Source organism: Leopardus geoffroyi, chromosome B1, assembly GCF_018350155.1.
Source record: "Leopardus geoffroyi isolate Oge1 chromosome B1, O.geoffroyi_Oge1_pat1.0, whole genome shotgun sequence".
Classification (NCBI taxonomy): Eukaryota; Metazoa; Chordata; class Mammalia; order Carnivora; family Felidae; genus Leopardus; species Leopardus geoffroyi.
Window position 1 is genome coordinate 102,044,213 of NC_059327.1, and position 18,498 is coordinate 102,062,710.

General features: G+C 34.3%; 1 protein-coding gene across 16 annotated transcripts in view; it reads right to left on the reverse strand.

The window, feature by feature from the left end:
* Positions 1–18,498, reverse strand: part of KIAA1109 (KIAA1109 ortholog) — a 211,040-nt gene that overhangs the window by 170,868 nt on the left and 21,674 nt on the right. For all 16 annotated transcript variants that reach the window (XM_045468446.1, XM_045468497.1, XM_045468429.1 and 13 more), the window contains 4 exons: positions 6,719–6,905; positions 3,630–3,711; positions 3,062–3,255; positions 560–639 (listed from right to left, as the gene is read on the reverse strand). In XM_045468446.1, the coding sequence (XP_045324402.1) occupies positions 560–639; positions 3,062–3,255; positions 3,630–3,711; positions 6,719–6,905 (543 nt within the window). The remainder of the gene's footprint in view (positions 1–559; positions 640–3,061; positions 3,256–3,629; positions 3,712–6,718; positions 6,906–18,498) is intronic.

Below are 18,498 nucleotides of genomic sequence, written 5' to 3' on the forward strand. Positions count from 1 at the left end.
CAGTGTCAATATGGTGAAAAAGGCAAATAACATTCTAGTTTCATTTTGAAAATACCCTGACCTCACAAATCCCATGAAAGGCATAAAAAGGCCAGAAGTAGGTAAAAACAGGTAAAAATCTAATGTTTAGCTACTTTTATAAAACTCAAACCACCTGTGAAGTACTCTAACCAGCTAGATTTCAATCCTTAAACTTCAAGCCTCAAATCTAATATACTATGATTTTTTTTCTTAAGCAGTGTAAACTACCTTAACTGTCACCACATTCTCTAAAGGTTTTCACCCAAGGTCATTTACATTCACAATTTTTGAGGTATACTTGTAAAACCAGAATTGAACCAAAGATTCCTAGATTGTTCTCCTTTGGTCTGAAACAAATATTCAATTTTTGACAAATGACACAGACATTCTTTAGGTAAGCATTCTTACATCCACATTTACCATTTATTGATATTTATTTTATCGTAACTAAGGAGACTTAAGACATCATTATTAAATATCAATATTTCATAAAAGAAAGAGAATTGTAGCTACGAAACACACTTTAGAAGAGTAATACCTGGTTCATCCATGTAGTAGTAGATGTCAACATCATTTGACTGCATCACCACAAAACCTTCTCCCATTAATCTTGGTGGCCTAGAAGAAGGAGGGGAGAAGGCAAACTAAGTACATCTCCAGAATATAAAATGTTCAGTATTCTAATTATGGTAGTAATAGGAGAAAACAGAGAGAGAAAAAAATCTAAAAAGTAATCAACTGTAGCATCTTGAAAAGGGTAAACATCTTTCACATGGACAATTAAGTATTCCATAGCTAGACTAAAGAATATTCCATGTTAGACTAAGTAATAAAGTGGTACTGAAAAATTTTTAGTCAATATATTAGTTTCAGAAAGAAAAAAAATTTGTTTTACATTTTTTAAGTTTTAAATGAGAGAAATCAATTTAAACAAAGTTTAATTAAATACAATAGAAGAACAACAATCATTAGAATAATTATATTCTGCATTTGCAATAAAAATTTACAATTAAACTTAAAATCCAACCATTTTATATTAATAATACCTTACAACTGAGTAAGAAATATTTTATATATTTGTAAAATAAACTTTAATCTTTCAGAAATATTAAATTAAAAAATGTTGTCATTTTTAACAACTTTATATTATCTATTTCCAAGAATATTTAGTTGATCAACTTGAAAACATTCTGGAATGAGTGTCTCTCTACAATCACTTTCTCACAAACTACTAATTTTTATTTGCTTTGATTCAGCAATCCTTCTCTTTGTCATCCATACACCACCATATCTTCCTTCCATAGCAAAATTAACTTCTCAGTCATCAGATAATATACACAAATTCAGCAATCTTCTTCTAAGTATGTATTAAATGGGGGCACCTGGGTAGCTCATCAGTTAAGGTCTGACTCTTGATTTCGGCTCTGGTCATGATCTCTCAGTTTGTGGCAGTTCGTGGGATACAGCCCCGTGTCAGGCTCCATGCTGACAGTGCAGAGCCTATTGGGATTCTCTCTCTCCCTCTCTTTCTGCTCCTCCCCCACTCATGCGCAGACTCACTCTCTCTCAAAATAAACTTTAAGAATATGTATTAAAAAACAAAAAAAAACAAAAAACAAACAAACAAAAAAAAAAGGGGCGCCTGGGTGGCGCAGTCGGTTAAGCGTCTGACTTCAGCCAGGTCACGATCTCGCGGTCCGTGAGTTCGAGCCCCGCGTCGGGCTCTGGGCTGATGGCTCAGAGCCTGGAGCCTGTTTCGGATTCTGTGTCTCCCTCTCTCTCTGCCCCTCCCCCGTTCATGCTCTGTCTCTCTCTGTCCCAAAAATAAATAAACGTTGAAAAAAAAAAATTAAAAAAAAAAAATAATATCATCATTTAATCTCCACACTTACTTCTGAAGAGCGAAAAATAAAATTTTAAATCTTTTTACAAAAATAGCAAAACTTCTTTTATCTTACGCTTGTAATCTTCACAAAATTCCAATTTATTCAATATTATAATTTTTACCCATAAACATAGAAATGTGTACACAGCCCACATTCTACAAGATGTTTAGCAAAATCTGTGATTATGAAGAGTGAGATGAGCTAAACACAAAGCCTCCCTGGTACTAAAGTAAGGAAAACCTCTCCAGCATTCTCCCCAATCCCCAGAAAATCTAATAGCAAGCTAGCCAAAAGTTAGAACTAAGAAGGAATAATCATGCTTCTTATAACTTCGTAAACTTTATATTGCCTACACACAAAGATAAAAGCTGCGACATAGTGGAAACCCATTATATACACATATAAATTACACAAATGCAACCACAGAGTCTCCATCACAAAAAAGAACAGAGATTGATAATGACATACAGAAATGAGAGATCTTATCCCCCCATGAGCCTGTGGCCTGGAGTTAGATGAGAGTAATGTGTCTGCTGTTTCTTCAGAGTTCCATTCCAATCATATGAAAGCATACCACCACAATGAGGGTGAGTCTAGCATGCATCCTTCACACAATGTGTCTAGTGGGTATCATTCATACAATGTGAAGCAACTACTTCACTGAAGACAAAACAAATATGAAAAGCTAGACAGAAAACTGACCGGAACTTACCTGTTAAGTGAGTTCTAAAACTGTCAGTTTTCCAAGAGTAATTTGGATTCAATTTTCAACTTTTCATTAACTCAAAATAGTACTCCACTATACTGCATTGGTTGAATATACTATTAATTCATCCCTTCTGGAAATACAAATATACCTGTAATGTATATTTTCTAACATACAAACATGTAGGCGTAATTGCCCAAAATAAGTTTCCCAAATACAGTGAGAAGGAGAAAGGTACCATTATAGGTATTATCTTTTACCAAAATATTTAAAATTAGAGTTCATCAATGAAGAGTATATCCATTCATCTTATAAAGTAAAATTACACTGCTGGTTTAACAGAGAATATACCCAATTATTGCCCAATTTGTACCAAAAAAACTTAAAAGGATGCTAAAGATTCTGATATCTACATTAGATATAAATAAGTTTTTTATAACTTTCTTACTCATCATTTTGAAGACCAACATATCTTGGACTAGGAACAAGCATGACTCGAACATTTTCAAGCTTTCCTTTCACAATATGCATAAATTGGTCAAGATGACTGGAAGGTGGTTTTGTAGTATAAGTTAAGAAAGCATCATCAAAGTTGATACATAGAGTTTGAGGTTGGTAATGATTTCCAAAGGCCAAACGTCCCTAAAAGGTAGACAAGAGATATTATGACATAATATACAGGCCATATTTTTTCCTTCATTGGCCTAATAACAGACATTTCAAACAAGAACTAAACGATTCCACTTTAGCACTATATACTATTCACAGTACCCCACTGATCAATTTAGACTAGTGTTTAAAGAAATTTAAGTACTTTTGAATAAATAGCCCTAACAACCTAATAAATTTGTACTATGATAGTACTGGTGTTAAAATAATTCTTTCACACTTTAAGAACTTTGGAACCAAAACAACTCTAAAAATTACTTTATTTTCTTAAGTGAAAATTTTTTTTGCAAAAATAAGAGGCTCTGTTATTAACCCACCAAACATTCATTGCAGCAGAATTTACTTACTGTGCTCACATTGACTTTTATAACTGGAATGAGTGATCTCCATGAAGATGTGGGGTCTTGAGATTCTGTTTTTACTTTAACTCTGAGGAAAAAAAATAAATTGACACACATAAGAAAAACTTAAATAGCCAAGAATACACTTGGCTTCTTCACAATACACATTAGTACCAGCTGTAACTTTCCAAATACATCTAACGACTACTCCAGTAAACAAAATAATGACAGCATCTAACAATACTAATATCTTTAAATAGCTCTTGGAATGCACTCTATGATATACCAAGTTTCGATAATTTAAGTTGCCTTAAAAAATAATTCAGGTTGTCTTCTGTCATGTTGTAATACAATGAGTATAATGATTAATGTAATGAGAGCATATCGTAATTTATACTTCTGTCATTAAAACTTGTCACTCTAAAAACACTTTTGTTATTATACCTTGCTATTATACCCTCCCATGCTCATGCTCTTTCTCTCAAAAATAAATAAACATCAAATAGTAAATTAATTAATTAATTTAATTAAATGAAAATGATAGGCCAAGAATAAGGAAAAGAAAGTGGCCGCTCACAAAGTACAAAAAGTTTAGGATACCAAATTTCACAACAAATCACTAAAGATTTCAGATGAGAACTCAAGGCGTATCTCTTCAATAACCCAGTAACTCCTAATCACACTTCTGAAGCCATCTCCACTAAGATAGTCCTCAGTACTTAAACTAAATTTGAAACGGACCCCACTACCTTCCCCTCTAACTTCTTTCTCTAAGGTTCCCTGAGTATGACCACTGATTAAATTATAAGCTGGATTCATTACTGACTCCTCCTTCTTACTCATTCTGCACATCTAATCTATCACTGTCTAACACATTCATTTACCTAAGTATATATGGAATCCATCCACCTTTCTCCCTTCTTGTTACCAACCCAATTGATGATAATCTTTTCCCTGAATTGTCACATCTTTCTTCCTTCTCAAAATGTATAACTTTTATTTCATTTTCTTATTGCAATAGGTAGTACTTGGGAGTGGAAAAGAGTGGTGAGAGGGAACATCCTTGCTTTGTACCTGATGTTAGTGGGAAAGTTTCTAGTTTCTCACCATTAAGTCTATTGTTGACTGTAGGGTTTCTGTAGATATTCTTTATCAAGTCAAAGAAGTTCTCTATTCCTAGTTTACAGTGAGATTTTAATCATGAATGGGGGCTGGATTTTGTAACATACTTCTTCTGCATCTATTGATATGATCATTTGATTTTTCATTTTTAGCCTGTTGATTTTTGAATGCTGAGATAGCCTTGCATACGTAATAGTTTTTTAAGTAGATGAGGGCATTTATTCTCAATTATATATTTAATGGATATTCTGTCCCAGGCACTGAGCTGAGACTGGGGATATTGAGAATATGACAACTGTTCTATTTTGAGGGAATTTGTAGCCTAGAATAGGAGTAAGAATAGTTAAGAGGCAATTTTAGTGCAAAAAGTCTTACCATAGGGAACAACAGAATTCGGTGGGCACACAAAGAAGAGTCAGAGGCAACTGGGACATGAAGGGTGAATGAGTTAGGCAAAGAATATTAAGAGTCTTCCATAGAGAAGAAACATATGCAACACAGAAGTTGTTTACTGAGGCTGGAGCAGATTGAGGTAGGAAAGGAAGAAATAAGACTTTCTATGTTTGCAGATGACACAACCTGACACAATCTGTATAGACTATCTAAAAGAACTGACAAAAAGACTCCTGGAAACAATAAGCAATTAATAGCAATGTTGTGGAATTCAAAGTTAATATTATACAAAAGTCCATCACTTTCCTATATACCAGCAATGAACAAGTGAAATTTGATATTTAAAAAAAAATTTTTTAATGTTTATTTTTGAAAGAGAGAGAAAGAGACAGAGCGTGAGTGTGGGAGGGGTAGAGAGAGGGAGACACAGAATCCAAAGCAGGCTCCAGGCTCTGAGCTGTCAGCACAGAGACTGATGTGGAGCTCGAACTCACAAGCTGTGAGATCATGACCTGAGCAAAGTCAGCTGCCCAACCGACTGAGCCACCCAGGCGCCCCTGAAATTTGATATTTAAAACACAATACCATTTGCACTAGCACCCACAAAATGAAATACTTACATATAAATTTAACAATATATAGAGAAGATGTACATAAGGAAAACTATAAAACTCTGATGAAAGATATCAAAGAATCAAATAAATGGAGTGATATCCCATGTTAATCGATAGGAAGACTCAATATGATCAGGATGTTAGTCCTTCCCAACTTGATCTACAGATTCAATACAATCCCAACTGAAATCCCAGAAAGTTGCTTCATGGATATTAACAAATTGATCCTAAAGTTTACATAGAGAAGCAAAAGACCCAGAATAGCCAACACACCATTGAAGGAAAACAACAAAGTTGGAGGACTGACACTAACTGACTTCAAGACTTCGCTTAAAACTACAGTGATCAATGCCAACCTAATTTCCTAAGAAAAGAAGGATATCTGGGCTTATATTTTAGACCGCTTCTCAAAGCTCTGTTAAGGTATAATTTGTATAAATGACATGCAAAAAAATGCACTTATCTAACAATTAACAAAGTTAACAATTTGGTAAACTTTGACACGTATATAAAGTAATGAAACAATACAAAAAAAAAAAAAGAAACTACAGCAATCAAGACAGTGTGGTACTGGTGAAAAAATAGACACATAGGTCAATGTAACAGCTTAGAAAGCCCAGAAACAGATGAAACAAAATCATATATTTGTATATGCACCTTAAATGTATATACATGTGTATATATTCATGTGCATGCATTCAAAAGGAAAAAAACCAAATGGATAACAACAGTCATCAATGTGGAGAAAAATAGCACTAGTAAAGCAGAAAAGGACTGCTTTTTATATTATATAATTCTGTAATATTTGAACTTATAAAAGAATTGTAGAATTATTTGTAAATACAAGTCTTAGTCAAACTACAAAAAAAGATTAGGCTATGTTTAGGTGAGTAGCATCAGTGATATTCTAATAAAAGCAAATGATTAAATGTTGGAGATCAATAAAATTCAAGTGTGACAATGAACCTTTCAATTTTAGACTGGGCTCTTGTTCTTCCATTTTCCCGTGATTTATCATCCTCTTTCTTGGGTGGAATTATTGTTGGTTCCAAACCAAACAATTCTTGAAGACGTCCATAAAGATCCGAACGATTATAGACATGAAATTCAAAGTCATTGACTGTGATGTATAATCTGGTTTCTGCCTTTGGATCTAAAGATACCAATTACAAAAAAAAAAGTTTTTAGTCAACTTTTTAAAAGCTTTAGTCAAAGGTTTTATTAAAATCATTCACAGCTAAACTAACTCAATTTATTTTAAACAGAATTCTATGATAAAGAGAATCTTAAATTTTTAAAAATATATATTCAATTTATATAACACATAATTCATAAAAATATATAAACATAAAAGTTTTTAAAGTATATAAAATAACAGAAAGAGAAAGAAAAAAGCTGATGTTACTATAATATTTCAATTTAGCATTCTAAAACAACCTGAATTTCTAAATTCTGTGTAATGACAGAATTTAAAGACTTCATGCTAAGAATAATAGCAAAGTGCCATTTACAGACTAAAAGTAAAACTTTATCCTAACAATAAAATTACAGTAAAATATAAATAGTAAAATGTTCAAAGCATGATGCATTTAAACATCACATTAGTATTTAAATTTTTACCTCATAGAAACTAAGACTTTTCATAAAAACTAGTTTATTTTTAAAAACTACACAATACTAAAACCAAGATCTTATAAACTGGAAACTTCAAATAATAATCTTCTCAAATAAAAGATATAATTACCATAAACATAAGTAACAAGAGTAATTAATAAATCCAACTACAAAAGAGATTAATGAAGCACTTGTTTCTCCTGAAGAAATAATCTAAGATAGTGCATCACAGGTCAACCAAAGATGGTCAGGAAAAAGGTACCATAGTTAGTGTTTTCTTTTGTATGCTCTTTTCTTATGTTATACAAGGGGTTTTTAGGGTTTTGTTTGTTTTTTTGAGAGTGCTTTTCTTAACCTTTATCCATTTTTCTCCCTCTCAAATTCAACTGAAGGACAATTAAATTAGATATGATCAGTTAGAAGAACTATGGAGAACTGTTATTAACTTTCATTATAGTAGTTTACACTGTGGTTTATTTTTATTTTTTCAAGTTTTTATTTAAATTCTAGTTGGTTAACATATACTGTAATACTGTTTTCAGGAGTACAATTCAGTGATTCATCACTTACATATAACACCCACTGCTCATCACAACCAGTGCCTTCCTTAATACCCATCGCTCATTTAGCCTATCCCCAGTCCACCTCCCCTCCAGCATCCCTCAGTTTGTCCTCTATAGTTAAGAGTCTCTTATGGTTTGCCGCCCTCTCTTTTTTTTATATGAGATATACACCTTTAGTAATGTACCAAATTTCACCAAAATTAATTTCTTCTTCAGTTAGCTAGCAAACAAAAAAGCATATGAAATGTCAAATACCCTAAATAAATATAAATTTTATTTTAAATAAACAAATGAAAAAAAAAACTATTATTCATACCTCAAAAATAAACTATGGAAAATGAATCAAAAACTTCCATTTTTTTAAATTTATTTATTTATATTCTAGTTAGTTAACATAAAGTGTGGTATTGGTTTCAGGAGCAGAACCCAGTGATTCATCACTTAAATTTAACACCCAGTGCTCATCTCAACAAATGCCTTCCTTAATGCCCATCACCCATGTAGCCCATCCCCTGACCCACTTCCCCTCCAGCAACCCTCAGTTTGTTCTCTGTATTTAAGACTCTCCTATGGTCTGCCCCCTTCTCTGTTCTTACCTTATTTCTCCTTTCCTTCATCAATGTTCATCTGTTGTGTTTCTTAAATTCCACATGAGTTAATTCATATATTTGTCTTTCTCTGAGTTATTTCACTTAGCATAATACACTCTAGTTCCATCCATGTTGCTGTAAATGGCAAGATGTCCTTCTTTTTTGATCACTGAGTAGTATTCCATTGTATGTATATGTGTGTGTGTATGTGTGTATATATATATCTCTTCTTTATCCATTTATCAGTCAATGGACATTGGGGTGCATTATCTTTACATAATTTGGCTATTGTTGATACAGCTGCTATAAACATTGGGGTGCATGTGCCCTTCGAATCACCATTTTTGTATTCATCCTGAATGTCTAGTAGTGCAATTTCTGGGTCGTAGGGTAGCTCTATTTTTAATTTTTTCAGGAATCTCCATACTGCTTTCCAGAGTGGCTGCACCAGTATCAAAGGGTTCCCCTTTCTCTACCCTTGCCAACATCTGTTGTTTCCTGTGTTGTTAGTTTTAGCCATTCTGACAGGTGTGAGGTGGTATCTCATTACGGTTCTCATTTGTATTTCTCTGATGACGAGTGATGTTGAGCATCTTTTCACATGTCTGTTAGTCATATGGATTCTTCTTTGGATAAATGTCTATTCATGTCTTCTGCCCATTTCTTCATTGGGCTATTTGTTTTTTGGGTGTTGAGTTTGATAAGGTCTTTATAGATTTTGGATACTAACCTTTTATCCAATATGTTGTTTGCAAGTATCTTCCCCCATTCTGTAAGCTGTCTTTCAGTTTTACTGATTGTTTCCTTTGCTGTGAAGAAGCTTTTTATCTTCATGCGATCCCAATAGTTCATTTTTGCTTTTATTACCCTTGCATCCAGAGACATAACTAGCAAGAAGTTACTGCAGCCGAGGTCAGAGAGGTTCTTGCTTGTTTTCTCCTCTAGGATTTTGATAGCTTCCTGTCTCACATTTAGGTCTTTCAGCCATTTTAAGTTTATTTTTGTGTATGGTGTAAGAAAGTGGTCCAGGTTCATTCTTGTACTTGTCGCTGTCTAGTTTTCCCAGCACCATTTGCTGAAGAAACTATCTTTTTTCCACTGGATACACTTTCCTGCTTTGTCAAAGATTAGTTGGCCATACATTTGTGGGGTCCATTTCTGGATTCTCTACTCTGTTCTATTAATCTATGTATCTGATTTTGTGCCAGTACTATACTGTCTTGATGATTACAGCTTTGTAATATAGCTTAAAGTCTGGAATTATGATGTTTCCTGCTTTGGTTTTCTTTTTAAAAACATTACTTTGGCTACTCAGGGTCTGTTCTGGTTCTGGTAAATTTTAGGATTGTGTGTTCAGCTCTGTGAAGAATGCTGGTGTTATACTGATAGGGATTGCACTGAATGTATAGATTGCTTTGGGTAGTATTGACATTTTAACAATATTTGTTCTTTCAATCCATGAGCACAGAGTGTTTTTTCATTTCTTTGTGTCTTCTTCAATTTCTTTCATAAGCTCTCTAAAGTTTTCAGCATACAGATCTTTTATCTCTTTGGTTAGGTTTATTCCTAGGTATTTTATAGTTTTTGGTGCAATTATAAAGGGATCCATTCCTTGATTTCTCTTTCTGCTGCTACACTACTGATGTATAGAAATGTAAACAATTTCTGTACATTGATTTTATATTCTGTGACTTTGCTGTATTCATTTTTCAGTTCTAGCAGTTTTCTGGTGGAGTCTTTTGGGTTTTCCATGTAGAGTATCATGTCATCTGTCAAGAGTGAATGTTTAACTTCTTCTTTGCCAATTTTTATGCTTTTATATCTTTCTGTTGTCTGACTGTTGAGGCTAGGACTTCCAACACTATGTTAAACAACAGTGGTGAGAATGGACATCCCTGTCTTGTTCCTGATCTCAGGGGAAAAGCTCTCAGTTTTTCCCCATTGAGGATGATATTAGCTGTGGGCCTTTTATATATGGCTTTTATGATGTTATGGTATGTTCCTTCTATACCTACTTTCTTGAGGGTTTTTATCAAGAAAGGATATGGTATTTTGTCAAATACTTTTTCTGCATCTATTGCAAGGATCATATGATTCTTTTCCTTTCTTTTATTAATATGATGTATCACACTGACTGATTTGCAAATAGTGAACCAGCCCTGCAGCCCAGGAATGAATCCCAATTGATCATGGTGAATAATTCTTTTAATGTTGAATTTGATTTACTAGTATCTTGTTAAGATTTTTTGCATCTGGGTACATCAGGGATACTGGCCTATAATTCTTTTAGTGGGATCTTTGCCTGCTTTTGGAATCAAGATACTACTTGCCTCATAGAATGAGTCTGGAAGTTTTTCTTCCATTTCTATTTTTTGAAATAGTTTGAGAAGAATTGGTATTAACAACATTCATTTTTTACAGAGTTAATACTTTTAGTTCTATTCCAATCTAGATTTTTTCTTCATTATTTCCTAAGATAATTGAGGGGGGAAAAAGTTAAACCTAATCCTTAAAAAAACAAAAAACAATGTTTAGAAGCTGTAACTTTTCTGGTATTTTTAAAATAGCTCTTGACCTACGTTCCCTCCTATTTCTTCAGATTTATCACAGGATTAAAAACTAAGGCAACTCCCTAAACTATTACAGTCAAGTGTTTTGCCCCTTCTTCTTGCTGTAGGTCAAATTCTTAAAATAAAATAAAAAGAACAGGAAACACTGGATTTTAATACATTTGAAGTATTCTAAGACTTGATAGTAATAAACATCATTATCCATTTTTAAGTAAGTCATCAAACACTACCACTCATAAGGTTTAAACCTTTCCTTAGTAGTCATCCACAACCTCTTCCCAAAACGCCAGGGTCAAATATCCAGAAAAGTACTCAAATATCTCCAATTTGATAAGTTGACAGGTATCTCACACTTGGTATATCCAACCAACATCTGATTTTCTCACCTGAACTTACTCGACAGTATTCCTCATCTTATCAATAATATGTCAATCTTTTCAATTGCTCGAGCCAAAAAAAAACGCTCAGTTTCTTTCATGTCCAGATAGTATCAGCAAATTCTGTCAGACTTCCTTTCAACATCCATCTAATTCCAACCACTTCTCACCACTCTGGCCCAAGTTACCATCAACTTGCACCTGTTTTAATACAAAAGCCTCATAACTAGTCTCCCTGCTTTTGCCCTTATTCCCCTTATGCCAATGCCTTACACATTGGCCAGATCTTACAAAAACCTAACTGAAGTCATGTCACTCTTCCGTTCCCTCACTTTCTGATGGCTTCCCTTCCCACTTAGATTAATATCAAAGTCCTTTGAGTGACCTATAAAACCCATTCTCTTTGGAGTGCCTGGGTGGCTCAGTCGGGTAAGCATCCAACTTTGGCTCAGGTCATGATCTCACAGTTCATGAGTTCAAGCCCGTGAGGCTCTATGCTGATAGCGCAGAGCATGGAGGCTGCTTTGAGTTCTGTGTCTCCCGCTCTCTCTGCCCCTCCCCTGCTCACTCATTCTTTCTCTCTCTCAAAAATGAATAAACATTTTAAAAAAACAAAAACAAAAAAAACCGTTTTCTTCTCTCCTAATCTTCCCTTCAAATAAACTGGTCTCCATTTTGGTAATTAAATAGGAACAGAACAACCAGGAAATGTTCTTCCCCCAGATATTTACAACTCATTTCCTTACTTGTTTCATGTTTCTGTTTAACTACTCCCAATCAATGAAGCATTCCCTATTTCCCTATGTAAAACAGTGCCCTCCCTGCAAACCAGAACTCCTATTTTACTGAATCTGTTTTTATTTTCCTCAATGCCATATTTTCCTCACCCATTCCTCAATGCTATATATATTTACTTGCTAATTACCTGAATCCCTCCCAACTTGAATGAAGAAAGCTCTGTAAGAGAAGGGACTTGTTTTATTCACTGTTATCTCCCCGGTACCTATGACAATTCTCAGCACATAAAAGGATTCATTTGTATGAAATAACAGAGCATCTTACTACAAATCATACTCCTAAGTAAAACAAAAATATCCACAAATACATCTTAGAGTTTTTGAAAACCCCACATGTAGAAGCATAATAACTACAATATGGAATATTCTTCTAGCCCCACATTGATCTATATAATTAGGAATTAATTATTATACAATTCTTCAAGGTCATAAATTACTCAATCAAAATTTACCTCAAAACTCATTTAGATCATTTGTTTTCAAATTTACTTACAGAATAGTTTATCATGATTCCTGAATATAAATGCCCTGATCATTAGGACCATGCTATAAAAGCCACTGGATGAGCTGCAGAAGCAGCAATGGGGAAATTAAGAGTCTGGACTAGCTCCTAATTGGATCAGCGGTGATGAATAAACAAAGTGACCGTATAAAAATGGAAACAGGATTCCTCTCAATTCATAACTAACTTTCTGGATATGTACAAGCAATTCTCTTCCTTCAATATAACTGACATGATATGAATGTGACTACATTAACTTATTAATAAGGACACCAAGGCACAAAGCTAGAGAAGATATTAGTCTCTGAGGGTATTCTGACAACACTGACAAACACTAAACATTTGACACTAAAATACTGGAAGAGCCCCTCAACAATACCTATCCTATGTACCCAACTTTTTTTGTATTAATTATTATTTATTGTAACTTCCCCCCACTAGAATGTAAACTCCACTAGAGAAGCATTTTTCCTATTGTGTTCACTATTACATCCCTGGTGCCTAAAATAATGTCTGATACATAAGAGGTGCTCAATAAATTAGTTAAATCATTAAATAGAAATAATGGGTTTTTTAAACTTTCAATTTATACTGAATTCTTTTTTTAAATAATCTTCCATTTCATCATGTAATACAATGTTCATAATAATAAAAGCAGCTCACCTCTATTGAAGACATGCTCTGTCCCAGCCACTGTTCTAGGCACTCTACTCACCCAATCTCATTTAATCCTCACAGCAACCCTGGTAGTCAGAGCCCAAGACTGCAAGACTAGAAAGTAGTAGAAGAACCCAAGATTCTAAATACTGGGTCTTCACCACAAAATAAAATTACTTATCAATTATATTAATAAATGTAATGATGGTTTCAAAAAAATGTTATTAATCCCTGAAAACAGAGATGTGTCAAGAATCCAGTTATTTCTTTGTAATTTTATGAAAAATTGATCAACAGTCAAACCTTAAATGCAGTATTTAAAACGGTTAAATTCTGGTAACACTAGATCTCTGAATGATATTTATCTCTCCTGGGAATCTTAAAAGCAGATTTTAAGTTTCATTTATTCTGATGACACTGAAAGTCAAAGCAAAAAATGTAATTTATATATAATTTAAGAAAGGTATAATCAGTTGACTTTTTAAATCTCATCTCTATATTAACATTGCTCTATCCTTGAAGGCAGAGATCTTTTTCTCACACTCCTTATCATCTAATATTTACATAGTGGACTCCCTGAAAGTATATGTTAATAAAATACTCAATTAGATAGATGTAAACTATAAATATAAAAGGCTCTTCACTTAATAAGCAGTTAATTTATGGAGAAAAAGGGTAAATGAATGTTGGGAAACTGCTTAAGTCTCCTGAGCAAACAGTTAATTGAGTCTTCTTGTTTTCCAAAGGGAAATTAGGAAAAAGGCACTTATTTAATTATGTAATTGGGACACATGCTATTTGTAGTAAAAAGCTATAGTGTGAAGTGCTGCCAAGGCCTTGTAATACTTTGAATCAATACTTAGTACAAAGATAAAATAGTCTACTGGCCTTTTAAAAATTGTTCAGGGGTTTCTATTTCCTTTATTTAACAAACAAATAAGATTTAGATGCTACAAATTTAGAATACTCGAGTGTATTAAGCTAAAACTTCTAAGTGACACAATGACAGAAAGGGACATACTTTACCGTCATCCTTTCACTTCTTAGCAATGTAAGAACTTCTCTGGGTAAGAAAGATATATCCCTCATTATTCAGATTGGTATTGATTTAAACACTGTATCATCACATATCAAGAAGCAATGGATCCTGCTTATTTTCCAAAAGAATGGCTTGAAATCAACTATCCTAAAAACCAAAATAAAGGTTTTTGATGGATATCCTCATCAATTGGTCTTTGGCCAACTACCAAATCACTAATCTCATGACCTAGGAAATATTTTACAACAAAAACTATGGTAAACAAATCAGATCTGCTTTTCCTTTTTTTAAAAAAAAGATTAAACTGAACAACTGACAACTTTAAATCTGCTCCTGGATTAAATTATCCCAGCCAAGCTCAATGACATAGAATTTCTATACTTGAACACTCCTCTTTTCTCCTAATAAAACAGTTCTAAAACTTCCTCATGAAAATCTTAGCCTTACCCACAGACAGACCTTAGCCTATCTCCTTGGAAGGCTAGTGGCAATTATCTATTCAGGTACACACTCCAATTAGACTTTCAAATTTTTCACCAAGAAATGTCAACTATCTCTACTTCCTGCTTAACTGCCAAAGTACATGGATCTGCCTTTAACCAGTAGGAAATAATATCTAGAATTAAGGTCTCATTAGTGAACATAATACACCATTTTAATAAATTCCATAATACTGCCCAACTTTTTATCAAAAGCTTAGTTTGCAATATATTCAATCCTCTACATACTATATTCTAAATTCTATCTCTGAATCATGCTAGATTAATAATGTACCTAGACCAAACCGCTTATTCCTACGTTGCTATTTGGCATTGTGTCTTCATTTTTTTTAAGTTTTATTTATTTTGAGAGAGCAAGCATGAGTGGGGAAAACGTAGAGACAGAGAGAAAGAGAGAGATAGAGAGGGAGAGAGAGAGAATCCCAAGCAGGCTCTGCACTATCAGCACAGAGCCTGATGCGGGGCTTGAACTCACAAATGCAAGATGACTATCTGAGCCAAAACCAAGAGTTGGACGTTTAACCAACTGAGCCACCCAGGTGCCCCTTATAACTTTACTTTTGAAACGTGTGACTATGAGCATCTTGAGAATATCATCCTCTGTAACAGAGAATTTCTTTTAAAAGCACTTGGAGGAGAAACTTCTTCCACCCTCACCAAAGCTGTGCTCCTCCTGATGAACAACACATAGATTTAAATGTTAAAATGTAGAGCAATCACTATCCAAATAACACCAGCATTCTTTACAGAGCTAGAACAAACAATCCTAAGATTTGTATGGAACCAGAAAAGACCTCAAATAGCCACAGCAATTTTCAAAAACAAAACCAAACCTGGAGGCATCACAATCCCGGACTTCAAGATGTATTACAAAGCTGTAATCAACACGATAGTATGGTACCGGCACATAAACAGACACTCAGATCAATGGAACACAATACAGAAGCCAGAAATGGACTCACAGACATATGGCCAACTAATCTTTGACAAAGCAGGAAAGAATGTCCAATGGAATAAAGACAGTCTCTTCAGCAAATGGTGCTGGGGAAACTGGACAGGAACATGCAGAAAAATGCACCTGGACCACTTTCTTACACCATACACAAAAATATACTCAAAATGGATGGAAGATGTAAATGTAAGACAGGAAGCCATCAAAATCCTAGAGGAGGAAGCAGACAAAAACCTCTTTGACCTCAGCCACAGCATCTTCTTACTCAGCATGTCTCTGTGTTGAAACAAAAGCAAAAATGAACTACTGGGACCTCATCAAAATAAAAAGCTTCTGTACAGCAAAGGAAACAATCAGCAAAACTAAAAGGCAACTGATGAAATAGGAGAAGATATTTGCAAACGACATATCAGATAAAGGGCTAGTATCCAAAATCTACAAAGAACTTACAAAACTCGACACCCAAAAAAACAAATAATCCAGTGAAGAAATGGGCAAAAGACATGAATAGACACTTCTCCAAAGAAGACATCCAGATGGTGAACAGACACATGAAAAAATGCTCAACATCACTCATCATCAGGGAAATACAAAGAAAAACCACAATGAGATACCACCTCACAAAATGTCAAACATGGCTGTCAAAATGGCTAACATTAACAACTCACGCAGCAACAGATGTTAGTGAGGATGTGGACAAGACAATCCCTTTTGCACTGCTAGTGGAAATGCAAACTGGTGTACCCACTCTGGAAAACAGTATGGAGGTTCCTCAAAAAATTAAAAATAGAACTACGCTACAACCCAGCAATTGCACTATTAGGTATTTACCCAAAGGATACAGATGTGCTGTTTCGAAGGGGCACATGCACCTCAATGTTTATAGCAGCACTATCAACACTAGCCAAAGTATGAATAGTCCAAATGTCCATCGACACATGAATGGATAAAGATGTGGTATATACATACAATGGAGTATTACTCGGCAATCAAAAAGAATGAAATCTTGCCATTTGCAACTACGTGGATGGAACTGGAGGGTATTATGCTGAGTGAAATTAGTCAGAGAAGGACAAAAATATATGACTCCACTCATATGAGGAATTTAAGATACTAAACAGATGAACATAAGGGAAGGGAAGCAAAAAGAATACAAAAACAGGGAGGGGGACAAAACATAAGAGACTCTTAAATATAGAGAATAGAGGGTTGCTGGAAGGGTTGTGGGGGGGGGGGGATGGGCTAAACGGGTAAGGGGCATTAAGGAGTCTACTCCTGAAATCATTGTTGCACTATATGCTAACTTGGATGTCAATTAAACAATAAATAAATTTACAAAGAAAGAAAGAAAGAAAGAAAGAAAGAAAGAAAGAAAGAAAGAAAGAAAGAAATGTTAAAATATAGGAAAAACTATGAGCAAATAATTAGAATTTCAAATGTGATAACTAATAGTCTACCAACTTTTAACATCACTATAAGATGAGGTGTGTTATCTTTTCTATTGCAAGCACTAGCACACCAAAAATAAGAAAAAATAATTTAGATATTCTTTAATTTTTTTAATATTTATTCATTTTTGAGAAACAGAGCACAAGCGGGGGAGGGGCAGAGAGAATGGGACATAGAATCTTCAGAGACACAGAATCTGAAGCAGGCTCCAGGCTCTGAGCTGCCAGCACAGAGGCCAATATGGGGCTCGAACCCATGAACCGCGAGATCATGACCTGAGCCGAAGTTGGATGCTCAAATGACCAAGCCACCCAGGTGCCTCAATTAAGATATTCTTATATATTAAGATATAAAATATCCAAAAATTTTATTTCTATTCTTTATCAAGGACAATTACAGAGAAAACTGAGACACAGAAATATGTTAACATTAAGACAAAAAGAATCCAAGACACAAAAAACAGCATAGGAGAGCCAGTCTAGGAAGGGCTACTGTATGAGCTATTTATATTAATCTGGGATGTATTCATCAGAAGTAGTAATTACATTTTGCTATATCTTTTGAAATGAGGTACGTTCATATCACTCCCTTTCTCAAAAAAAAAATGGCAGAGACTCCCAGGTGTTCAATATCCTTCACAATACAGTTTCATCCCCTATTACTCCTGTATCTTATATTTACCACCAAATTAAGTTACTTTCTAATTTCTAAACACACCCCTGTTTTCCAACCTCAACACCATTGATTAAACCAGTTGTTTCGCCTGAGGTACACTCTTCTATTCCACCTCTGCTTGACATAATCCTACCCACTGTCATCATGCATGCTACTTAAAAGATAGGACTTTCACAACATTCTGTCTCCTAACATATGGGCATAACTTTAATCGTCATCACACCAACCCTGCTGGGACCACATCAGGTGGGCCATACTAAAAATGATAACTTTGAGGACGGTATTTTTCCTCAACACACATTCACTGTTCCCTCTCTCCTTTAATGATAATTACTTATATGCATGTATATCCTGAAATAGATTTGAGTAACACCCAACTCCACCTTTTTAAATCCCCCCTTTCAGCTTAACACAAGGATCAGTAAAATGAATACACAATATCTGTTAAATAAGGTAAAGAT